Below are 21210 nucleotides of genomic sequence, written 5' to 3' on the forward strand. Positions count from 1 at the left end.
CACTTTGTTGAGCTAATGATGGCTAAAAAAATCTGACCAAGAGGCAGAAGAAAAGCAAGGAGGGACATAAAATAAGTAAAGGTTTTGGGAATTAAAGAGGTGGGAAATTAAGGAACATGGAAAACATTGCTTATTTAAAATGTTATAGCCCTGGGACACCACCAGCCTGAGTCTTTAAATTCACCTTCCAAGCAATATCTGCTATAGCAGGGAGAATGGAAAGATGTTTACTTCCAGCTTCACACAACCATGTCACGTATTAACCTAAAAAGCCTCCTCTTTGTATTCTGTCATACAACATCCTCCCGTTCCCCTGTTTCAGCAAGCTAACAGAAGTCTTAAATAACTTGCAATATATCACAGCTTGTAGAAATGATGCGAATATCCGGAACATTCGGATTTACAGAATTCTGCCAAATAAAATGACCTCTGAGGTACTGATAAGTATTACTGCGTATTAAAATTCACTTTTCTTTTTCAAGAATTAACGAGCGGGTACATAAGCAGTTTGTTCTCCATTTACCTACTTTAACTGGCTTACACTTGATTTTCATAGGTCACGATTTTGCCTAAATTTGTGTTTTTACCTCCCAACCCAGTCCAGCAACAAAATCTTCATAAGCCTGGCTTCCCCTGGCATTGGACAGTATTGAACATTTGTCTTCCTGTCCTTCTGCAATGTAAAACACTGCAATCTTGTGAGTTTCACGGCTGTAATTAGATATAAAAAGAAATGAGAATTAAAATAAGTTGTAGGTGAAATTATTCTTTGTACCACCTGCCCTCTAAAACCATGTTTTACTCTCTGCCTGTTTCTTTGATGCACGCAAATTCATCACTTAACTTTTGAATTATGTTCACCTTTTCTTTTTCCCCCACAACCACACTGCAGAGATAGTGCTGTTCAGAGAGCAGAGCAAGGGCCATTCTTTCTTTTCATCAGCCAAAGAATTGATCATCAAGTTCCAATTACAGGGTTAATTGCTTACATCTGTGCAACCTTGCTGAAAACATTAAGATTGCACAGCTGTTAATGAGAGTAAAATCTGACCAACAGAATTTTAATTATGGGGCAATGATATATAAGAAAGGAAGAAGCATGTACTGACTCCTGGGATGAGTTTTACAAGGCTGATGGTTACAATTGATCTGGTATAAAAATTGGTGGAGTGCAAGAGAATCAGAACTCTACAATTCTGCAAACGTGCCAAGGAATTAAAGTAATACTCAGAACTCTATTCTACCTGGCTGTAAAAGAGTGGAATGAAGATTATCCCTTAATGTACTGCTCTTGACAGAGGGATCAATCTGCAGAAAAGTCCTTGGGGTGAGTCGATGCAAAGTCATTAAAAAATTTTGGTACTTCTTCCCTCCCCTCTCAGCTAAAGAGAACAGGAAACAGGCTGTTGTGTTTTCCTTCTTACTATCTGGCATTCTGCAGACAGCACCTTTGAAAATCACTTCTCCATTCAGGCTCTGCAGCTCTTTAGAAACAACAATTCTGTGTTTTCATACACGTTTTTGTACTGCTGGCACATGCAATTTCAATGATTGGTTTTGGTGATGCACTTACTCCCTCTTTTTGAAACCCTGAGCTATTAAACATTACCTACCATTGGCGAGAATCCAGATTTTTCAGTTCTCTCAGTAATTTTGAATTTTTCTTAAGAAGGTGGAAGCTCTTCCTGTAAACATACATAAATTATTAGGAAAGAAAACGCAATAAGGTATAGTCACTATTTTTGCATTCAAATTCTTAGCAGAAGGGAATCAATTTAACAAAAATTCATTTTCTTTCTACACTAAATAATCTGCAGTCATCTACCAAAAATAATCATGGTCATAGGTATGTGTAAAAGTTCAAAGCTGTGCTATAACTACCAGCTGTACAATTATTGCTGTTTTAAGAGTGTGCATGTTTGAGAGTGTAAGTGAAAAACACTTGCTTTAAAAATCATCAGACTCATAAATAACTCAGAATTTCAGACTAACAAGTCTTGCTGGGATGACTGTAAGTCACAAGAGCAGTACTACAGCAGGGGAGGACAGCGTGTGGATCTGGATTAGTTTTTGGACGTCAGATGCTGCAAAAGCACTGTAAACATGTCCTGAGCCCTCTGTTCCTACCTTCTATCCCAGGAGTTCATTCCCAAGTCATTTAGCAACAGCCGACAGAAATAAAAGGACGCTTGAGGTTCAGCAGGACGTGGTTCTTCCTGATGGGCCACCTTCATATTAAAGTCTGAGCTGCATTTTAAAATATACTCATTTTCCTGGGTACTTTGCCTCATCAGGGCTTCAGTGATTGCATTCTCTTGGTCGCAGCTCATTCCAAAGGGTGGCGGTGATGGCTCGTTCAGCTTCCGCTGGGGATGTAAAAGGCATTCAGGACTAGTGTTACCGATCTTCTCCAGTAATTTGTCAAGAGCATCTTCTCCTTCCTCCACCTGAGAAATGTCTTTTTGGGAACTGAAGTGGTGCTCAGAGCTGCTTGATATCACAAACGAGTCTGCTGCGCTCTGACGTGGAAGGCAGCCCTCCAAAGGTCCATACAATATCCTGCCATCCCAAGAGTACTTCCCTGAGATATCTCTGACAATTACCCTTACATCCGAGGGGGCTACTGCTGGCTCAGTGTCTTTCCTCTTTTCTGCAGGAATTTGGAGGTATGATATAAGAGTACTGTCATTAAACACAAAGAGCTGAAGGTTGGGGCTCCGGAAGACTTCTGATGACAGCTCAGAGGATTCCACATATGAGTTGTCATGGTTCTCACTAAGGAGACTGTGGAGAATGGCAGGACCTCCACTGAGTGGGTAGTGGCTCAAATGGTTCACCAGATGAGTCATAACCATCCGTGCCGTTAAAGGTATTAGTTCTAAGTTCCTTCTCCTTTTTTCTAGAACAATCAATAGAGGGAACAGATCAGTAAAACCAGCAAGAGGTAATTAAAAATAACATCTGCACATTTCTGACTCGTTTTAGAAGTTTGCTTTGGTCATTCTCAAAATCATTCCTTTTCAAGAAACTATTTACAACCACTGCCCAAGCAATTCTACCCACCACACATCCTTACTCAACACTCTCTTTGAAATTTACCTTTCACTGACATCCAGGTCTTCATACAGTTTGTAAGAAGCACACACAGCACTGCACAGGGATCCCACAACATCTGCTGTCACTGCAGTTTCACCTGGCACATTCAGGTGCTTCTCCTTACCTCCCACATTCCCACAAGTCAACAACAAGGCAGTCAGATCAAGAGAGAGACAGAGGAAAAGAAGCAGAAACAATGGAGAGGTGCAACTAAAAACCAACACTTCTCCACTTTTAGCAGTCATTTGAAAAGAGCAGCACGGTAAAGTCCATTGCATCAGGTGGGAGACTCTCTAGATCCACATACAAGCCCTCATCACAGGCAAATACATCACAGTTATCTCATAAACCAATAGGACTCTGGAGTTGTGTTGTGCACCCAGTTCTTCTACTGGAGCTTTGTTCCAGAGTTATATCCTATGTATACTCAGTTTTTTTCTCTTTTTTATGGTAATTTTGTTCATGTTCACTTTTCTTCAGTTTACAGTGGTTTTTTTCTTGGCATTTATACCTTCTAATACACTTCCAGACAACAGCTATATCCCTTTCCAGCTTTCATTTTGCTAGCCTCCAAGAATTCTTCAGCCTCCTCCTCAGAAAAAAAGGTTCCATATTCTTTTCCTCTACTCCCTGGCAGTAAATCTCTGCCTGCTCCAGTTCAAATCTATTTTTTTCTTAAACAATTAAACCGAAGCAATTGTAGAGCATTAACATCTCTGAGATAAGAAACATCTTGTTCTAACTAAAACCACAAACACATCTGACATGGACCCTTTTCTTCCTGCTATTCACAAAGCCCCTCCTCAGCTACTCAGAAAGAGAGTAAAACAGGTCTTTGCGTTTCCTTTTTTTTCCTCTTTTAGTTAAAACTGAAAATGTGTATACAGAAGGAAAAAAAAAAGAAAAAAGCTGTAAGGCTCAAAACCAGGCAAGTATCAAAACCTGAACACGCTATTTAAAAGCAACATTCCAAACCCAACTATAGCTTGTACCACTTAATGCTGCACCTTTACTTCTGATCTTCCTGCAGAAATTAACTAAGGCACATTAATATATGATAATCTTTAATTCATAGCTGAACAGCCACTGCTTTGAAAACTTTTAACAGTGTTTGAAATAAAGGCGGTTTCTAAGATAAAACACTTTATACGTTTGTATACATACTGCAGTTGCTTTTAAGGAGTGTGTAACACGATGCAGCCAGATCCAAATAATCTCTTTTCACTTCTGACACTGGTAGTATTGTGAGTCAGCAGGAATACTGCATTTATGCAGCTGCAGAATTTGGTTCACATTGCGCATGGCATTCTGAAATCACTCAGAACAGGTACATCATGGTGTCCATTCAAGAAAGGCTGCTGCACACTCTCAAACCAAGCCTGATTTACAGCTTATCTTAGTCACTGGAATGTAATTATATGTGCCAAATTTTAAGTAAAACCAAAGGCAAAAACAGACTGTCAGTCCACTCTATCTCCACAGAACTTTTGAATTCTGTGTCATTTTCTTTCTTTTCTGATCATCCTAAATAGCAATGTTGGTAACAAGTTCTAAAGTTCTATTACACTCGCAACAGAATTTCATTAAAAAAAAAAAAAACCTTAAGAACTATTTGTTGTGTAAGGAGTAAGGAAATGCACGTTTGCAAGAAAGATTTAACCTGGAGACATCCTAGCATAGACACGATGGTCCTCATCATGCTCTGTGAATTCTCCTACCTTCGGCAACAGTGAGCAGGTTGCCCAGATCTGTGGCAGAGTGGCACTGGGCTGGCTCACAGCTTGTGACATTCCCCAGGGGCAAAAATGGGTCATAGTCAGCAGAAGACAGATCCGCAAGGCTCAGCACGTAATGGCTTTGCTGGGTGTACGTACTGGAGCCATTCACACAGCAGTGCAAAACCTGTGAGCAGACAAGCGTGGCATCAAAGGAGTGATGAAAAACAGACATCAGTACCCGCTTACACTGCAAGGAGTGACCCACTATAATTTTACATTACAAAAGCCAGCATGTGCTACAGAAACATCCATGTCTAAATTCAGTGCTTCTACAATAGCTCTCTTTTTTGCTACATGCTCTGTACTTTTAACAGTTCACTTCAGGGCGCTTTCTATATTTAACAATTTATGTATTTTAACAGACCACTCCAAATTATTCAAATACTTCTGCTGAGATGACTTGCTCTGGACCATTGCTTTGAGCATTTTGCCTTTCTCTTGTCATCATTTTCTGTGTTCCACGTCTCTACCTCAAATAAAGCAGTTTTCTTTCTTTTCAAGATCCTGCACATCGATCTTACTGTCTTAATATTTTCAGTTCTTGACTTCTCATCTGTATGATTTTGCCCACGCTCTGAAGATTCATGTTTCTCTACATGCTTCAAAATCCTCCTGTGCCTAAGAGGATCAGCAATAAGCATCTTTCAACTTTTAGGCATAATAAATCATGCTCATTCTGCATACTCACTCTGTATATATAGTCCAGTAAGGGAGCTTTGGATGCGTGCTGATCTTCGAGGACACCAGCAGACACTGGCTCCAGCAGCATTTTCATAGGTAATGCCATACACCAATCCAACAAGCAAAGTAGCAATGAAACTATAAACTAAACAGAAACATGTAGCACAGGTATTATCTGTCAAATTCACACGTGCTTAAATGCATGGGCTTAAAAGGTTGAAATAAGACTTTGGTTCAAAGCCACTTAATGACTTGCTCAAACAGCACAAAGAAAGAACAGAGACTCCTCACTTCAGTGACATACCTTTTTATCTGCCTCCACACAGGAATACTCAGCACTTGGCAGAAGAAAAGCAATAGTGGCCACAAGGATCTATGTTAAAAAAAAACAGAATTTGAGAAAGATGTTTACCTTCTTTCACTATAAAGGCAGAGAACAAACTTCATTCGAACGGGGCATGAAAAAGGTTGAAGTCCCTTAGAAGCATTTAGCTGCCCTCGTAAATCAACATATAGGTGAAACAAAGTTTATCTAAGCATTCTGAAAATAAAAGGTGAGAAATACATGCTGCACTTACAACTACAGCAAGTAAGACTCTTAACAGCACTCTCAGAAGAAACAGAAAGTTAACATTGACAGCTCGGGTTCCAGCAGCTCAAGTAAAGAATTAAGACAACTCTGCATATGATTTCTACACAAATGTCTTAAGCTGACGTACTTCAGTAATTTTTCTGGACAGGGATGATTCATACTCCTGCAGCTTTTGCCAGTAAGAAACGAGCAGCTGAAGAACATCACAGGCTACCTGAGCTACCAGTTTATTAGAAAACTGGAAGAGAAGAAAAGGTAATTAAAAACAAAATAAATATGTTGGCATGATACAGTGCAATTTGTTTTTCTACTTCTTAAATTATTCTTCATACATACAAACGATAAAAAACTGTATGCAAAAAATCACACACTCGGCATAAGGAAATAGCAGACAACATTAACTACAAAATCTTAAGATTATATTATCATATTCTCTTATTTAATATACAAGAGTCTCTAGCTGCATATTCACATGCCATTTTTGTAATAACTTTGTATTTTTATACAGGACGTCACGCTGGCCCCACTGAAGAACTGTGCATTTACTCCCTAGCAACTTCAAAGGAGTAGTAAGAATCTGGACCACTCTCAGCAGAAATAATAAACTACTAAGCATATGCAAAGCTTCAGAACAAGAAGGCATCTTCTATCTGATGGCCAGTGTCATATTGCTAACATTATGCAGTCTCCAGTAACATCCTGACAGTGCTTTAAGCAACAGAGACCAACCAGCGTGCTGTGCTCCTAGAATCAGTAACTGTTTCAAACCTTACAGTAGCATTTTCACAACATGTTTATTAACTACAGAGACTGCTGCAGTATTACCTTTAGTGTCACACCTATGACGTTGATTGCTTCCTTCACTTGAGGGTGATTTGTGCACTGCGTTAGTTCTTCACATATCCAAATTCCAAGGCCACAAATGGCTATGCATCTATTTTGAAAGAGAAAATATTTTTGTCGAGAGTTTTAAGGGAGTCCAGTTTTCCTTTACACTTCATTCTTTCTGAATTTGCACTCTGGAATGAACCACTCCTCCATCAGACAGTAGCAATCACTGTACAGCAGCACTAGGCAGTTATTAACTAAGGACACTGTACAGTAGCACTAAGCAGTTATTAACTAAGAATCTTGAAGGTGTCTGCCAAAGCCTATTCCTCAATCAATCACGAAAAGAACAAGATAGAAACAAACCAACTAGCCCGGCACACTTAAGATCTGATTGCTTCCAATTTTAAGTACACTCAAACACAACAGAACTTCGGAAGTACGAGGCACTTAACTACAATATATGCCATCTTTAGGAAATATTTCTTCAAACTATACAAAATATAAGCAGACCCTGCAAGAAGAATGAGCAAAGATGGATGGAAGCAATGTACAAAGATCTCTTTTACCTCTCCTAAGTCACACAATAGGTCAAGAGAGTCCACAGAGTGAACTTTATCTCAGCAGGGCTGAAGAACTCAACAGGTCAAAACACAATGAAGGTGTATAAAAATTCAGCTGTACAATGGCTGAAAAACAGGTAGTCAGAAAGACTCTCTGATACTCCCATTTCTTATTGTACTCAATATTTTACCTTGCAGCTTCACTTGGCTCCTCTGTAGCATTCTTCAGTAAAATATTAATGAGGTAGCACTAAAACAATACAATAAATTAAAGTAAGTGGCTATTTCATATATCCACTTTATTTATCATTGTTTAATTTTGATTACAAACAAAATGTACTCCAAGTGTCAGGCTATTTTAAAGTACTTACACAACAAGTTTATTTTGTCAAAGGAGAATTATTCATTACAATTCAGGTATACAGACCCCTGTGGATAAAACTAATTGACTCAAAGTCATGTACAGAGTTGGCAGGTATTTACTAACTGTGAGTATTCAGCACTTCCTAATATAATATATGGTGTTCATGCACTAAAGAAGCCTTATCTTGATTAAAAAAACCAGTGCCTTCTTTAATACAGATAAGTGTCTTTTAAAATCTAGGCTGCTTTAACAATCTTCTGATGAGAACTTGGGGCCTAATGAAGAAATCAGGAATGAGAGCTGTACGTGTTAAAGGCTTTGTGTTCTCTCAATTTTTACCCTCAAAAGCCACAAAAGGAATTCAGAGATTCCTCCTTACCTTTACCTAATTTTCTGCAATGGATTAGCAAAGTGTCTTAAGTTTATTGAGGCTAGTACAAGGCTAACTGAGCAGGTTTCACCAGCAAGTGATGCTCCAGGTCATACCTGTTGGGGTCTTTGGTGTGTATTTTTTCTCCTCCAAGGTCATTTTTGTTAAGGTCATTGAATTACAAAGCTTTCCATCCAGTAGAACAATTAGTATCCCAAGGTACCTCACTGACATTACTTTTTGGACAAAGGTAATACATGTAAAGCTAGGGGTGCTGCCTAATTGGGGAATTTACTTAACGTTTTACTATAATACCAATAAAGTAATAACTGTTTCCCTCTTATGCACACCCCACATTTCTTAGAGGACAAGCTAATATACAAACATGCACTGAATGGACACTTTAAATAATACCACCACCAACATTTAATGAATTGACATTGCAGACATCTGGCTGGAAAACACAGTATTTGATTATAGCCAATTCACTCTCTTTGAAAGTAAAATGTAATTTGCACTATCTAAGCTTTGTTAATCTTACGGTGCACGTTAAGCAAAGCAATGCTTATCAAATAAGTACGTATGTGTGCTGCTGTGGTTTGGAGGAGAAGGAGGGATTTATTATTTAAACAGAAAGTATACAGCAAAAATAAAGTGATTAAATAATAAAGATAGGTTAGGCTACATACACGTCTCCTAATAAAACTTTACCTTCACATCGGCACTTCCCGCAATGATCTCACCAGCTTCTGACATGGGCTGCAATAGTGGGATTTCTTGATAGATATTTGGAAAGCAAACAAGAGACCCAAGGATGGTATGAGCTTCTGAACGAGGAGCCTAAGAAATGGAAAAGTGAATTAAAATATTTTCTTCTTTCATCTGGCACTGCTTGTACATTTTTGTCCTGCTGAAGATACATCACACACTAAGTTTTATGCTTGCAGGATAAATTAAGTGTTTTGGGTTTTTTTTTAGAACATTTTCCATGGAAGGTGGAGCTTTCATTCCTTGTGAGCATTTTAAGCATATTCAGTGAACCTGATAAGGTTTGTTTTTTTCAAGAGATGCTGGTAATTTAACATCTGTAAGTGCTTTGAAGGATAACACAGCAAGACTCACCGCTTCAATTCTGCTGAAACCTAAGAGGTCTGTGTCCCTAAGCCATCCGCGCAGCAGCACAGAGCAGCATGCAGCCAAAATGGACTGAAAGGGCTCCTTGAAGTGCAGTTCCAACACTCTCCTGTTGTTGTTTTTTTTTTTCCCAGAACTGTCAGGTCATTACCCTTATTCTGGCCTCCATCCTTACTTTGCTACTTTATTTGACTTCATTAATTTCATCATTTATAAACCTATTTCTGTTAGTGTTGATACATGGCAAAACATTCTGCACCACCAAATGAGCTCCATGCTTTCAATACTCAGTGAAAAACACTAATGGGATTCTGAAATCCAAGCCCTGCTTTTAGCATGCAAACATGCTGCAGCATTGGTGAGGATATGATTTCTCACACTCTGGCCTTTTGATGAAACACCTTTGCAATACTAGTGTGTCACCCTACCCCTTGCTTTCACACATCAGCTGCCATGGTATCTGCCCCAAGAGCCCCGGCTGGCATTGCACTAATGAGCCCACACCTGTTGGAGTGCAGACATCCCAAGCTCATTAGCAGGCAGGCTCCCAGGCTGGGCATTGCCATGCTCACCTCCAGCAGGTCCGTGCTCAGCACTCTGGCTGCTGCTGTGATGAAGTCTCCTATCAGCATTGTAAAGCCAGGCAAGCCCAGGAAGAAAAACCAAGGTGGGCAATGCTTTATGACAGTATTCAAGATATCCTGAAAAATGAAGAGAAATTACCTGCTTGAGAAAGAAATGACTAAATATAACAACCCACCAAAACCCTACAGGAGGAGCTGGAGAAGAATTAAGTTGGTAGCTGACGATTTCCACATTTATCAAAGTGATACTTCACTGAGCTGCATGTAACAATGATACAAAAGCATTTAGTAGAAGTGTGTTCAGTATTACCACGGCACTGATAGTCTGAAATTCCTATTAAAACAAACACCTGTCATTTTCAGTGTAAAACAATTGTTCCCTTGTGAAACAAGGCTTTGGGTTGAAGACAACCAAGCTGTTAATCAATTTAAGATGGATGTTTTACTCCATTCCAAATGAGGTGGGGTTTTTTTTCTTCCTAAAATCGCATTACTCTGAATTCTGTAGCCATGAAAATAATGAAATGACACAAACTGCTGTTGCCTTTTCCCAAAGGAGCTCAAAGCAGGTAGCTTACAACTGCTGGCAGCTTTAGCACGTCAGGGATTTTTCAGCCCCTCTGGGCTAAGCTGAGAAATACTGATGTCAGATGCAAGAAGTGATTGCACTCAGCACAGTAACACAGATAAACCTATGCTAACTAGATCCACTATTCTAAATAATTAAGATAGCAAGTAGAGGTAAGCCTTGGGGAAGGAACATTTGATGAAAAGTTTTTTTTTGCTTTTACTTGGTTTGTTGTTGTGGTTTTTTGTTTTTTTTTTTAAGGCTTACACTGCATCTGTAGGAGTAGGTCACCAGGCACAGATTGCTCTCATAATCACCCTAAAACACAGACCACATCCAAGTCAAGCATTTCAGCTTTAATCCTTGCACAGGTTTCAAACCTTCAGACTCTTGAGACAGAGGCAAGTTCCATATTTAAGTCGAGATTTTCTTTTTAGAAGATTTGAAATTGGGCATAAAAGCTAAACCTTCTTCACCTGCAGCACTGCGTAATTGGATACATTCATTTCTATACCAATTAGCAAATTATTTCTGTTCTCAATAAAACTCCAAAGAAAAATTGCAAAGGAAAAACAATTTTCTGTGCCTGCCTTTACTGCTTTCATGATGTGTCAGTGAAGACTTAAGATTGAGCCCCAGAATGCGTCCTTATGCTCAACTTCTATATCAGAAGCTAAAGAAATAAGACTGATTTTTCTGTCTGAAGATACGCTTTAGCCACACCAGTGTTTACTTCAAGCACTGCTCAACACCTGGACAAAACCTCTTTCTGGTTCCACTGGAGTATTTACAGCAGCAACATCTTACGAAACAATAGCGTTATATATCTAAAATATCACCAGATAAATATCCTTCGTTTCTAAACGCAGCACCACATAATGCTTCCACTTTCCTGAATTAGCTAGAATGCCACTCGAGTTAATGTTTAAACTAGTTTTAATCACTTCCTTTGATACATTTTAAAGTCAATATCAGTCAAGGCAAACATTCAAAAAGAGAGAGCAGATGGATGCAGCAGCTCATAAAGTGGGTGGTAAACTCCTGCTCAGAGCAGAACAAAAGACCCACCTTTTCATAATTAAGGGGCTGATTAATGCACCACGCTCCTTGCAGCACAACACACCTGTAATTACCAACAGAGCCAGGTAGTGTGATGTGTTTGGTCTCTGAATAATTGGGCATCAAACTACGGAGCGGCAGATGGGAGTACACTCCTGTTGACATATGCCACGATAAAAGAGCCCGTGCTAACCTGGCTTAAAAGGTAACAGAACGTAGGAAGTACAAAGAGCTGCTACAAACAAGTGCGTTAACTCCTGTCCTCGCTCCATCAATCCCATCTGTTAAATACCGCTGTAACGACTGCTCTGCTTCACCAGCTCCGGCCACTGCACTGAATGGAAATTTTAGAGAATGAGGATAATGAAATGTCCTATTGAAAGCTCTGCTTTAACACCTACATACCTGTGAGTTCACTGCACTGCACGAAGACAGCAACTGTTTTAATTGAAACGGGACAGAATATGTCCCAGACATCCTGTACCTTACTTGAGCTTACTCCAAATAGAACAGATTGGAAAGATACCACACCCCAGGAAGGCATTTACTGGTAAAAACCTGACAAATTTCCTTCTCTTTCCCAATTAGCACACTTTCCTGTGCAACGCAGCTAACAAGAGAAGCGTGATTTCACATAGTAACTCAGTAGCACTGCAAGCTTATCAAAAGATTCGCGTTTATGAGAAAGCAGCCGAGTGAGAACATATGTCCTATCAGTGATATTGCAAAAATCAGGCAATTCAAACACAGGCAAGTTGCTTCCTTCCCTTCAAAGCGCAGTTCTATAAATGTAAACCGTGTTCAGCAGCGTACGGCCTAGTAAATGAATCACTTTAATTGAATGCTATGTACACAGTAACTGGAAAAACACAAGCAATAAGAAAAACATATGGTGATGGCAATAGAAATTGGTTTACTCATTCTGTACGGCGTTGTTTCTTTACTTCTTTCATAATTGACCTTTAGAACGATAAATGTGTAAAATAATTTTGGTTTATTATGGCTCCAAACCTTTCAGCAATTACACAAAATGAAAATTTAAAAGGAAGCATTCATTCTGGAAGCATTTCCATTGTTTACATAATTGCACAGCTATAATTTAGTGTTCATGTTGTTAAAGAAAAGTGAAAAAAAAAAAGGCCATTATGGACTATTTCAATTCAAAAACGATGCTCTGTAGCGTTAAAAAAAGAGGAGGAGGGAAGAGAAGGGAGCAATCACACGCATGTCCTTCTCAAACGCATTAACCCTATAAAAGGCGTAGCATTGCGGTATAGGGTAATCTAGTAATCCAAATAATAAGGTCGTAAACATCCAGCAAGTAAGTGAAAAAAGAAAATGATGCAAGTTCACCAGAAGGTCAATTTCAGAAAGATTCTTCACCTAATTTTTGTGCAAGGTTTTGTAGATTACAGGTGTAACTAAATAGCCCGCCATCTGCCTTCCTCACGTTTCCAGCTGTCCCTCAACAGGAACAACATGGATTTTCCTCTTAAAGTTCACTCTGTTCCTCCCTGAGACACACCTCATTAGAGGCTGACATTTACAGCACAGGGAAGATTATTCATTTAAACAGGACTTAAGCGGCAAATCCTTCATTTTCCTTTATTTTTAAGAAACAAACTATTCAATTAACTTATTCCGAGTAACATTACATTTTAGGCATCAACATGTCAAAAATTAAGTTCCAATAAGAAGTTACAAAGAAACCTGACACACTCCAAAAGCACATTGCTTGTCTAAAAACATAGCTCCATCAGACCGCCAAAGGAGTTACATCTTGTGACTGGATGCAATAGAAAGAGAGATTAAAAACCGGAACAGTTCTGAAACTAGAAAAGAGATGATGGATTACTGTGTAAATCACCTGCTGGTAACTGTTCCTCCCTCTCTAAACAGCATTAGAAAGCTCTGCTAACGTCACGGTTAAAAAATAAAGCCAAGCAGCAGCACAGAGGTGAATCACTGAGGGCAAGGTGAGATGTCTCCATTAGCAGAAAGCATGGCTCCTAACACAGGCAGTACCTGGGTCTGCCTTTCCTCTGGTCCATCCCTGCGGCTGTTTGGCTCCAATACCACCAATGCACTCTAACAGGGACGAGCAGTGGTGTATATGCTGCATCTCAATAAGCACAGAGAGAGATTACAAGAGGGTAAAAATTATGATATCTACTGGGAGAAAGTCACGGCGAACTGAAATAAGTGAATCTAAGTCTTATAACACAGGGACTATATTATGATTTATTTATTTAACTGCAGTCTGGAAAGAAATCTAAAATCCAGGTTTCTGAAATGTCATACAACCAAAGGTCCTCACCAGGCAGAAATCCAGGCAAGAAGCACTTAAAGCAAGCACTGTGTACACAAGCAAAGCTGCTCATTTCTTGTGCCTTTGGAGGACGATGCCACGCAGATACGGCATGTTCATGTGCACAGCAGTCACCAGGCTGACACCACTCCTCATAACAGAGCAACAGCTTCGCAGAAACACTGGAAAGTCTACAAGTACTTTTTTCTTTTTTAACTTCAAATCAGTGTTAATGTAAGTAGGTAATTCTTCCCCAGTAGTAACTCTAATATAACATGGTTCACATTCTAATTCAGTAATCATACATGAAGCCTGCTTCTCATCATACACAGTGATTCTCTATAAGCTCACTATGGAATGATGGAGCTTCCTTTCTATAATTGGCAACAGCATACATTAAACAAATTAAGAGGCTTATATACAAGCATAAAGTTCACTACTGATAAAGTATTCTCCCTTTTACCACTGAATGGAATCAAGCTAAAAGCACAGCCGTTAACTTCTCCATCATCAGCTGTGCTGTGTGCTGAGGGCTTATGCTGTTCTACAGGTTGAAAACCCACTGCCTGTGTGCTGAAATTTAATCACCAAGGACATCTGTCAGCCTATTCAGATCCGGGCTTTTCCTTCCATATTTAAGGTTAGTCCTGCACTTAATATCACTGAACAAACAAGCAGAATCTCTGATGTAAGTATTTTTAATTGCATTCTTTAATATTTCTTTATGAAGAAATATCCAAAGATATTCTGGCAAGCCAATTAAACTGTAAATGAATTAAACTTAATTGTTAAAGCTCCCTCCAAAAGCCAGGGATATAACTATCCTGTTAGCTCGCCTTTCAGATAACAGTCTTTTCCACTCCTGGCCATAGACATAGTGGCACATGTTGTCAGCAGATTACAGCAAGCACGTTAACTGATGCCAAAGCCCTGGTAGCAGGGTGAGACTCCTCACTAAAAATGAAAAGCTGGCAAGGTATTGGAAGATTTCCTGCAGTAATAAAATGCATTAATTTCTTACATGCAAGCATTTGTAAAATTAGTGCAATGCAGTATTATATATTTTTATAAGGTGTACATATGCATCACCCAACCCAAAAGACATTGATGGTTACAAGTGTTGAAGCTGGAGGCTTCACAACCATTAATCTCGCCCAGCAGCATTACACAGTTACTGCCTGAAATGCAGTAGGTTCTCCTTTGGAGTCTTCTAAAATTCCCCTCCCAAGAACATTTCACAATTCTCTGCAACCTACATCAGGAACTGGGAGAACTGTAAATGCAACCAGGATGGCTTTCCTGAAGCTGTGGACTGAGTGACACGGCACAGAAATGGCTGTTGCTGGAAAAGACGTAAGTGCTCCTTTTGCCATTGCTGCCTGACTGAGGAGGTACTAGAAGAGATCACACGTAAGTCCATCTTGAACAGGTGCAACGTCCTACAAAGCCCCCAAAGGCATTTCAAGGCCGACAGACCTCGGTGATTTAAAGGGTAAAAGGGCTGAATTTAATACAAACAGCCCCTGAGGCCATTTCCTGCATCCCATCTGAGCGATGCTTGATGCATCACCTTCTCAGGATTTTCAGTCAAGCTCTGAACGCAAGCAGAAACACTGCCTTCACTATCTTGTGAACACAGCATGTGAAAAACAAAACATCACTTTGATTCACTCTCCTCTGCCGGGAGCGAAGGTGCAGAACTCCAGTCACCTTCATAAAAAATGATGGTAAAATTTGAGACCACTGACTTAAAGTGTACAGGAAGAGAATCAGCATCACACCATCACTTGTCCCCTGAACCCAGGGCATGCTGGAAACAGCAGCCAGTGCCAGGCTGCAACTTACTTCTCCCACCTGAAAAGGTGATGCAATTGCTACAGAGAATTGTTCACTTCTTCCTACAGAGGTGCTGTTGTTAGATACTTAGACATGGACAAATGAGATGCAGCTCAGTTACATCACTATCTCCTTTCCCTCCAGCTGAGCTCATTACGAAATCTTGAACTCAGAGTGCCATGGGATCCTTTTATAAAATAAAACTCTCACATTGGTCATTCAAGTGCTCCATAAGACAAGTGTGCGCAGAATGGTTACACTTGCCATAAATAACAATGTATGTATCTGGGCAGGTGTCTACTGAAATAAATACAGGTGCATTTCTATTCAACAAGTGTTTCCTCAGCAAGTCCAATTAGTGCAAGTTATTTATCTTCACCGTTAACTGCACAACTGCACTCTTCTCATGTAATACAAGATTTGTCAACATTTCTATTTTAAATGGAGAAATTCAGAAATGAACATTTTTGATGCTTCCTAAAATACTGACAATCATACTCAGGTTACAAAGGTTTTTGATTATAACTTCACCAAGTTATGTAGCCACATAAAAAGTTCACCTACATCAATACAGTGTGGTTTCTTGGAGTTAATCTACTTTTTTTTTTGTTTCCCCTAATGAATTTAATGTTGTCACATACACAGAACAAAAATTCCCCCATGAGAAAATCCCCTTCTCCTGTTAATGTTCCATGAAACTGAACAGTTATGCTGATGCTTAGCAAATAAAAAAAAAAACCTGACGAAGCAAATCAATCCTTCTTTCCACTACAAGAGCTCTGATTCCCAGCAGCTTCACACAAACCAGATCAGATTGCTGTCACACCTGAGAATTTTCATCTCTTAATGGCAAGGCAAGAGGCTGGTGAAATGCTCTGCCTGTGTCACTGATCCACCTGTGGAAGAAGGACTGTGTGTTCAGTCAGTAGGGCACCAGATGGCATCTGGCATAAACAACTCCCTGACCCCACCAAAATAACTGAAAAGCACATCCATGACCCATATTGATAAATACTAGAGTTACTGTCCTCTCATACAATGCACTCCTGCATTAGTACTTGTAGGTTACCATCAGTATGCACAGTATCGAGCTAGTCTTAGCACCCATCAAGCAACATGATGCTAATTAAACTGCAAATATGGAAATAGGTATAAAGTACAGGCTTCACATCAATCCACTGTACGAGGATTCAAGCTCCAAAGCACGACGAGTGAACAGCTCCCATCAACCAGCTTCGTAGCTAGGGAAAGCAAAACTGGAAGGACAGTTACAAGAGAAAACTTGTGGTCAAGTGTGCCACCAAGAGGCAAAAGAAGCAGAGAGAGACAAGATAGAGCAGCATGAGCATGCAAAATACTGGGAAATCCCTGGGATGATTTGTACCTGGAGCCTGCCTTCACTTCTTGATCCTAACTTCTAGACCACAAATTTCCACAAGGACTGAAATCTGGCATTCAACAAAGGAACAGGCTTAGAATCAGTGGAATTGTTACTAACACCAAAACACGATGAAAAGTGTGTTAAGAAAAGTTCAACTTATCCTAACTAGATGTCTTGGCTTTTGAAAGGGAGATGTTCTGGCACACATCGTTATATTAGTGTTTTGCTTTCAGGAAGCAAACATTAAAGAATATTGTGCCGTTAATCCTCCTCCCTTTTCCCTGCAGAAGCATCTGGGAATAGCAGGTGGAGAGTTTGCAGAGAATGCGTTGCAGATGGTTTTACTTCTTTTGCAAAACAGAGACATGTAGTTTCCAAGTGCAGGGTTGCACAGGCCAGTGCAGAGAGGGACTGAGCACCCAGGTTCACAGTCCAAGCGACAGAAAGCAGCTAACTGCAGCTTCACAAGGTTAAAAACAGTACACCAGCTACTTAGAGCTAGCTAAGCAATAGGACAGGCCTTCTCAGGGATTACAAGAGTAACAAAGGTTGGCAACAACTAGAACAACAAAATCCACACAAGTTGGTTCCCTCTGGATTGATAGGGCACGAGAAATGACTCATGAAAGCAGCAAATAACCAACACAGGTTCTACCAAAAGGTCTGTGTGCCCTCTGCTGGCACCTGCAGCACAGTTCTCACTGCTGTATTCACCAGAGTATTTCTGTTAAGGATGAAAACTTACAGAGGCAGCTATAAAAGCACTGACATGTTTCTAAGTAGCCTCTCTTTTTGCTTAGTGTATTTCTTACACTACTTAGGAGTATTTAGCTACTTCTGAGGTCCAATAATCCTCTTACATTCTGACAGATTAAGTCTTTTCATCGTCTCCCACTGAATGCATTATTGATTAGGCCAAACCACAGCATACAGACCTAAAACTGACATTAATCTACAGACACAGAATGCTTCAACAGCAGCTCTTTGCTAGTATGACAAGGTAAAACTGGAGAGTAAGGAGAAAGTTCAGACTATGTAATGTACAGAGTGGAATGGAGTATGCTAACAAGGATCACCTCACACAATCATTTGTTGCAGAGCATTGCTTTTTCAAACATGAAAATACAGACATTTCCATCAGCACACAGCAACTAAAAGAGCATTTTCTTTAAGTAATGCTTTTACCTGGTCTTCACTTGTTAAGCCGAGGTGCATCACAAAATAAAAATGAACCAGGAAATCAGAATTAGGCAGAACATCTTGACGTCTCGTCATCATAGCGCAGATCAGCCTGTATGCCTGAAGTTTGCCTTCCTTATATTCATTTGGCAGGGTGGTTGCCTGAAGAGAGTAAAAGCCTCATATTAATGCTTTTGTGTTTTTTTTCCTACTAGCCCATTAATGCAAAACTGTATTTTCAGCAGATTTTCCATAACCCAAATCTACTGTCTGTGTTTATTAGAACAGCTGTCAGTTCAAATACTCTTGTCTCGGCCTGCAGTGACTGCAAAACTTAATAATGCAACTGAGCGTATACACGTTTATTACCAACAAAGAAAAAAATACCAATGTGAAGAAGTGGAAAAATGACTTACCTTGAACAACCACGATGCAAATATTCTGAGAGGAGGAATTAAGACAGGAGGAGAGGGAGTAGACTGATTGTCCACGCTTATAGCAAGGTTATCCCTTATCTGGTGTTTTTAAAAGAAGAGAGTTCATTTTAACAAACAGTTCATTTTATTAATGTTATTTCATATTATTACTTCTCGTTTTGGGGTTTTTGGTTTGGTTTTTATTTACTTTAAGGCACTACACAGAGTTCCTACTTAAACCAACACTACCAGGAAAATGTGTTCCACATTGCTATACGGCCATTAGCTTTTAAACTAACAACGTTTGTAGTATTTCATCCTATACTTCTGTTTTCTCTGCTGCTGTTTTGCAAAGCCATTTCAATTAATTAAATCCTTGTTATTAGAGGGGAATATTTCCAACAGGGGATAAAGGAATTCAAACAAAAATCTGAGAAAATTGATGACAGAATCCTCCAAGTATCACGCTTATATTGCGAATGTTAACCCCAGATCGTGATATTAAAACACTTAATCATTACCATTAGATAAAAATATTATATACGATACCTTTGCAAGTTTAAACCACAGCTCATACAGATACCCAAAAACTTTTGCATGAATTTTAGGTGACTGTATATTGTTCACATCTCCAAGAATTCCCAAGATCCTTCTCCATAACACAGAAGCAGAATCGGGATGCCAACCGATGAGGCTTCCACCGGCAATTATACTGCAGTCATCAGCAAGGAATTCACTGCTGTCTGTTAATTTTAAAAGGTTCAGTTTCACTTCTGATGAAGTTTTACTTCTGATGTATATTATTTCTAAAGAGACTGTTAAAGAAGGTTCAAGGTAAAAGAACCAAAAACTTGAAATTTTATTGCGAACTCTGGAAAGTTTAGTAAGAAAAAAGACTGGAGCTATGTATTTCTTTATAAATGGACATTTCTTTAGTCTTCCTGGTCTAGCATACATGCAAACTAGAGAGGAAAAGAACCCACAACAAAAAATATTGAAGGCATATTCCCAGTCCTGCTAGTCCTAGGTGCAGGGAGCCTCTGCTTGCCTTACTGATGATGGAACTGAGTGAGATGTGGCCTCCAAGTACCACACATTAGGGAAGAACATAATGACCTCCTTCCCAGACTAAACCCAGAAGGCTGTTATGACCAATTACTCCTTACCTAAACGTACCATTTAAAAAGTACTCTCTCCACCAAATCATCTCCCTCTCCTGCACTACTCAAGGGAACACACAATTCATAGCCAAGAGAACACAGGCTAAAGGGCTTATCATATAGAGATGGCACAACTATACGTCAGTTTGGTATCACAGACTGCCCTCACTCAAGGTTTTGTAGCAGGGAAGCAAATGCAATTAAATGTACTTTGTGCATGTTTGAAATTCGTGTACTCTAAAAGATGTATCAATCAATAGCTGGCTTTTACAGGCAGTATTTCCATTGCTAAGAGTCTTGTCTTTATTTTTAAGATCACACAGTATAAAACAACCTGAAAATGAAACTGAACAATGGAGCTAACTATGATGCGCCCTGGGAGATGAAAAATACTCTCTGGCACTATCATTTTACATAGAAGCAGTTCCTGAGGTGGCTGGATACAAACTGAGAAAGAATGCAGGCACATCTGAAGTTGGGCATGATAATGGAATTAGTATACCTAAATAGTAAATGAAATATTCCACACTGAAGCACAAACGTTACTGACAAAAGCTGTTAAATTATCTTCAGAGCAGGGAAAGCTACACAGCAGCCTGTCTGCAGGCAGAATCAGAGCTGCGGTCTAACATGACAAACAGGAGAAAGCTCTGAGCAAGTCACACAGTGTGAGTGGACACACAGAAAAACTACTTTGGCAAGAACCAGTAAATGCATTAGGAGCATGCCAATTCTATTGGGCAACCATACGAGCACTGCTTTGAAATTAATGCCTCTTATTTTATTATGCTGACCCAGGACACCAGAGGTGGATGCTGGTGGTCTTTTCCATGGAAATAAATAGAAGGCATTACTTTTGGAGTAACCTACACACATTTGTTACTCCACTTCTCTTTTTAATCTCCGAAGTTATTTTATATAACTCATTCTGTTTGTACACACAAGGGAGCAAATATTTGTATCACAGGCAAAGAAAGCACTGAGTTTATCACACATAATAATCCCTGCTGGGTACTGCTCTACACACTACCTTACTTACAATGGCAATCTGAAGGATGGAACTGGGTGTACTGGTTCATTAAATCAGCAGTAATTCAAAGAAAAAGTGATCACAGAAATACAACCTTGAAACTATACAGCTCATCAGTAAAATGGCTGAAAACAGCTTCATATGTTACAGTGTCAAGTTACTGATATAACACCCCTAACTTACTTCTTACATATTAGATGGGAAGATATCTTGAAGAAAATCAAAATGTTTCAGTAAATAATTGTAATTCTTGTGGATGTCAAAGATATTAGAATTAAAATGA

The 21210-nt window shown here is 39.4% G+C and overlaps 1 protein-coding gene across 5 annotated transcripts in view; it reads right to left on the reverse strand.

The window, feature by feature from the left end:
• The window catches only part of RALGAPA2 (Ral GTPase activating protein catalytic subunit alpha 2), a 106946-nt gene that overhangs the window by 46382 nt on the left and 39354 nt on the right, over positions 1 to 21210 (reverse strand). For all 5 annotated transcript variants that reach the window (XM_015856606.2, XM_015856609.2, XM_015856611.2 and 2 more), the window contains 14 exons: positions 19287 to 19480; positions 18738 to 18836; positions 18328 to 18483; positions 9979 to 10107; positions 8984 to 9112; positions 7730 to 7788; positions 6973 to 7081; positions 6275 to 6385; positions 5860 to 5928; positions 5563 to 5700; positions 4815 to 4998; positions 2128 to 2899; positions 1614 to 1685; positions 588 to 711 (listed from right to left, as the gene is read on the reverse strand). In XM_015856606.2, the coding sequence (XP_015712092.1) occupies positions 588 to 711; positions 1614 to 1685; positions 2128 to 2899; positions 4815 to 4998; positions 5563 to 5700; positions 5860 to 5928; positions 6275 to 6385; positions 6973 to 7081; positions 7730 to 7788; positions 8984 to 9112; positions 9979 to 10107; positions 18328 to 18483; positions 18738 to 18836; positions 19287 to 19480 (2345 nt within the window). The remainder of the gene's footprint in view (positions 1 to 587; positions 712 to 1613; positions 1686 to 2127; positions 2900 to 4814; positions 4999 to 5562; positions 5701 to 5859; positions 5929 to 6274; positions 6386 to 6972; positions 7082 to 7729; positions 7789 to 8983; positions 9113 to 9978; positions 10108 to 18327; positions 18484 to 18737; positions 18837 to 19286; positions 19481 to 21210) is intronic.

The sequence above is a fragment of the Coturnix japonica genome, chromosome 3, assembly GCF_001577835.2.
Source record: "Coturnix japonica isolate 7356 chromosome 3, Coturnix japonica 2.1, whole genome shotgun sequence".
NCBI lineage: Eukaryota > Metazoa > Chordata > Aves > Galliformes > Phasianidae > Coturnix > Coturnix japonica.